The following is a 1,852-nucleotide window of genomic DNA, read 5'->3' as shown; positions in this document are numbered from 1 at the left end:
GGGGGGGGGGCGGAAGGGGAAAAATACAGTTGTTTAGGGGGCTCTAATTTTGCTTTCAGGCTGGGAGGCTCGGCCAGAAGGAGGGTCCCCAGCAAGGCTACTCTGGGAACTTCTGCTCCGCGCCCCTGGGGAGGGTTGAGGGAAGGCAGGCATAGCTTCACCAGCTATGGAACAGCCTAATTAATACCTAATTTGCTCAGATCCCCCCCTCCCCGCCCCCAGGGTGAACCTGAAAGCCCAGAGGGGAGAGGGAGGCCTCTCTCAGGCTCTCGGGCCGGGGGCTGGGGGGGCTAGCTCCAGTCGCCAGACAGAGCCCCCAAATCCCTCCCCACAACCGCACCAGGCGCCCCCACCCCGTACTCGGGGGAATCAGGTGTCTGCCCAGGCACCCAGCCTCAGCGGGTCGCCGACACTCGGTCCAGCGACAGACAATGGAAAACTTGGGGCCGGGGCCCTGCGCCCCCAGGGAAACGAGATGGTGCCGCCCCCTGGGACAACGAACGTGAAGAAGGCAGGGGGCATGAGACACCCCCAGGGAAGCCGCCCGCTCGGTGGCCCAGCAGTGCCCGGAGCAGCGCCGCGGGTGAGCAGGTGACACCCGGCCGGAGCGCTCCCGCAGGTGGCCGGCGGCCACCGCGCAAGCAAGGGTCGGGCGGACGGCCCGGGGCGGAGGCGAAGCTCCGCGGCGAGGTCAGTGCGCGGCCGCCGACACCGCAGCCGCGCCCCCAGCGTCCTACCTTCATGTCGCTGATGATGGTCTGGAAGAGGCCTCCGAGCGCGCTGCATTCCTTCTCAATCACAGCCTCCATTTTCCCGGCGCCGGCAGGGAGAGGACACACACTCGGGGCCGCCTGGACTGTGCGCGGGGCCGGGGCTCGCTCACCCGCGAGCAATTCCACCCTCCGAGCGACCCACCTCCGACTCGCAGCTCCTTCTGCAAAGAGGGCGAAGTGCCCGAGATCGGCTGTTCACTGCCCCAAATAATAATAATTTTAAAAGCCAAACCGCTCTGCAGGGTGAGTCGCCTACATGCAGCGCTTGGCTCCTGGCCTTAAAAATGCCCGGAGAAGACTGACAATCAGGCCACCACTGGTGCCCACGACGGAAACGGCAAAGCCCATCTTGAAGCAGAGAAAACCGCCCGCTGACCCGGGGCCAGCGCCATTTAAAAATACAAAATTTTCTAATTTAATAATAATTTTGAAATTAAAGAAAAAATCTCCCAACAGCAGAACACGTCTGCTCGCNAGGCTAACCCGCTGCCTGTGCGGCTAGGAGCCCACCCCCGCGGGAGCCGCTTCCTCCTCCGAGCACGCCCGCAGCACCCCCCTCCTGCCCTGGCCGCGGGTCGCAGCGCGGAGAGGGCGTGTCAGCACGCTGCCGGGCGAGCGCCCACCCCACAATGGCTGCGAGCGCCGGGAACGGAGGGTGCACCGCCGCTCCCTGGGGACTTGAAGGGTGGCACGCTTAGCGCAGTGCCCAGCATATTATAGTGAGCGCTCAGGAGGGCGGGAAAACTGCTGTGGCTGCTCCTGCAGCCTTCTGAGAAGAGGGCCGTTCTGTGATATCAGGACTGCAACGCCAGTCACGATTGCAAACGGCAGTCGTAATTTGTAATTAATTTGTAATTAACAAATATGTGGTTACGGAGACTTTGGGGGCGTATCCGATGGCCGTAAGCCCAGTTCAATAAAAGTTGCAGGATGCTGGCAAAGCAGATTGATTTACCACTGCAAAATAAATGTATGTTGTGCTTCGGTTTACGGGGATTGTTGACTGCCCCTGACTTGGACGGGTTTTTTTTCTGGCCCATTGAGGGGATTGGCTGTTGGTAATAACTGCAGAGAGCCCT

At 61.4% G+C, this 1,852-nt stretch overlaps 1 protein-coding gene across 5 annotated transcripts in view; it reads right to left on the bottom strand.

The window, feature by feature from the left end:
* MTSS1 (MTSS I-BAR domain containing 1) overlaps window positions 1-1,241 on the bottom strand; it is a 163,968-nt gene extending 162,727 nt beyond the window's left edge. For all 5 annotated transcript variants that reach the window (XM_077764317.1, XM_077764303.1, XM_077764312.1 and 2 more), the window contains exon 1: window positions 738-1,241. In XM_077764317.1, the coding sequence (XP_077620443.1) occupies window positions 738-809 (72 nt within the window). In that variant the 5' untranslated portion in view covers window positions 810-1,241. The remainder of the gene's footprint in view (window positions 1-737) is intronic.
* Between the last annotated feature and the right edge of the window lie 611 nt (window positions 1,242-1,852).

The sequence above is a fragment of the Crocuta crocuta genome, unplaced genomic scaffold, assembly GCF_008692635.1.
Source record: "Crocuta crocuta isolate KB4526 unplaced genomic scaffold, BGI_CrCroc_1.0 scaffold260, whole genome shotgun sequence".
NCBI lineage: Eukaryota > Metazoa > Chordata > Mammalia > Carnivora > Hyaenidae > Crocuta > Crocuta crocuta.
Note: the sequence above shows the minus strand (reverse complement) of the source record. Positions and strands in the feature narration are given on the sequence as shown.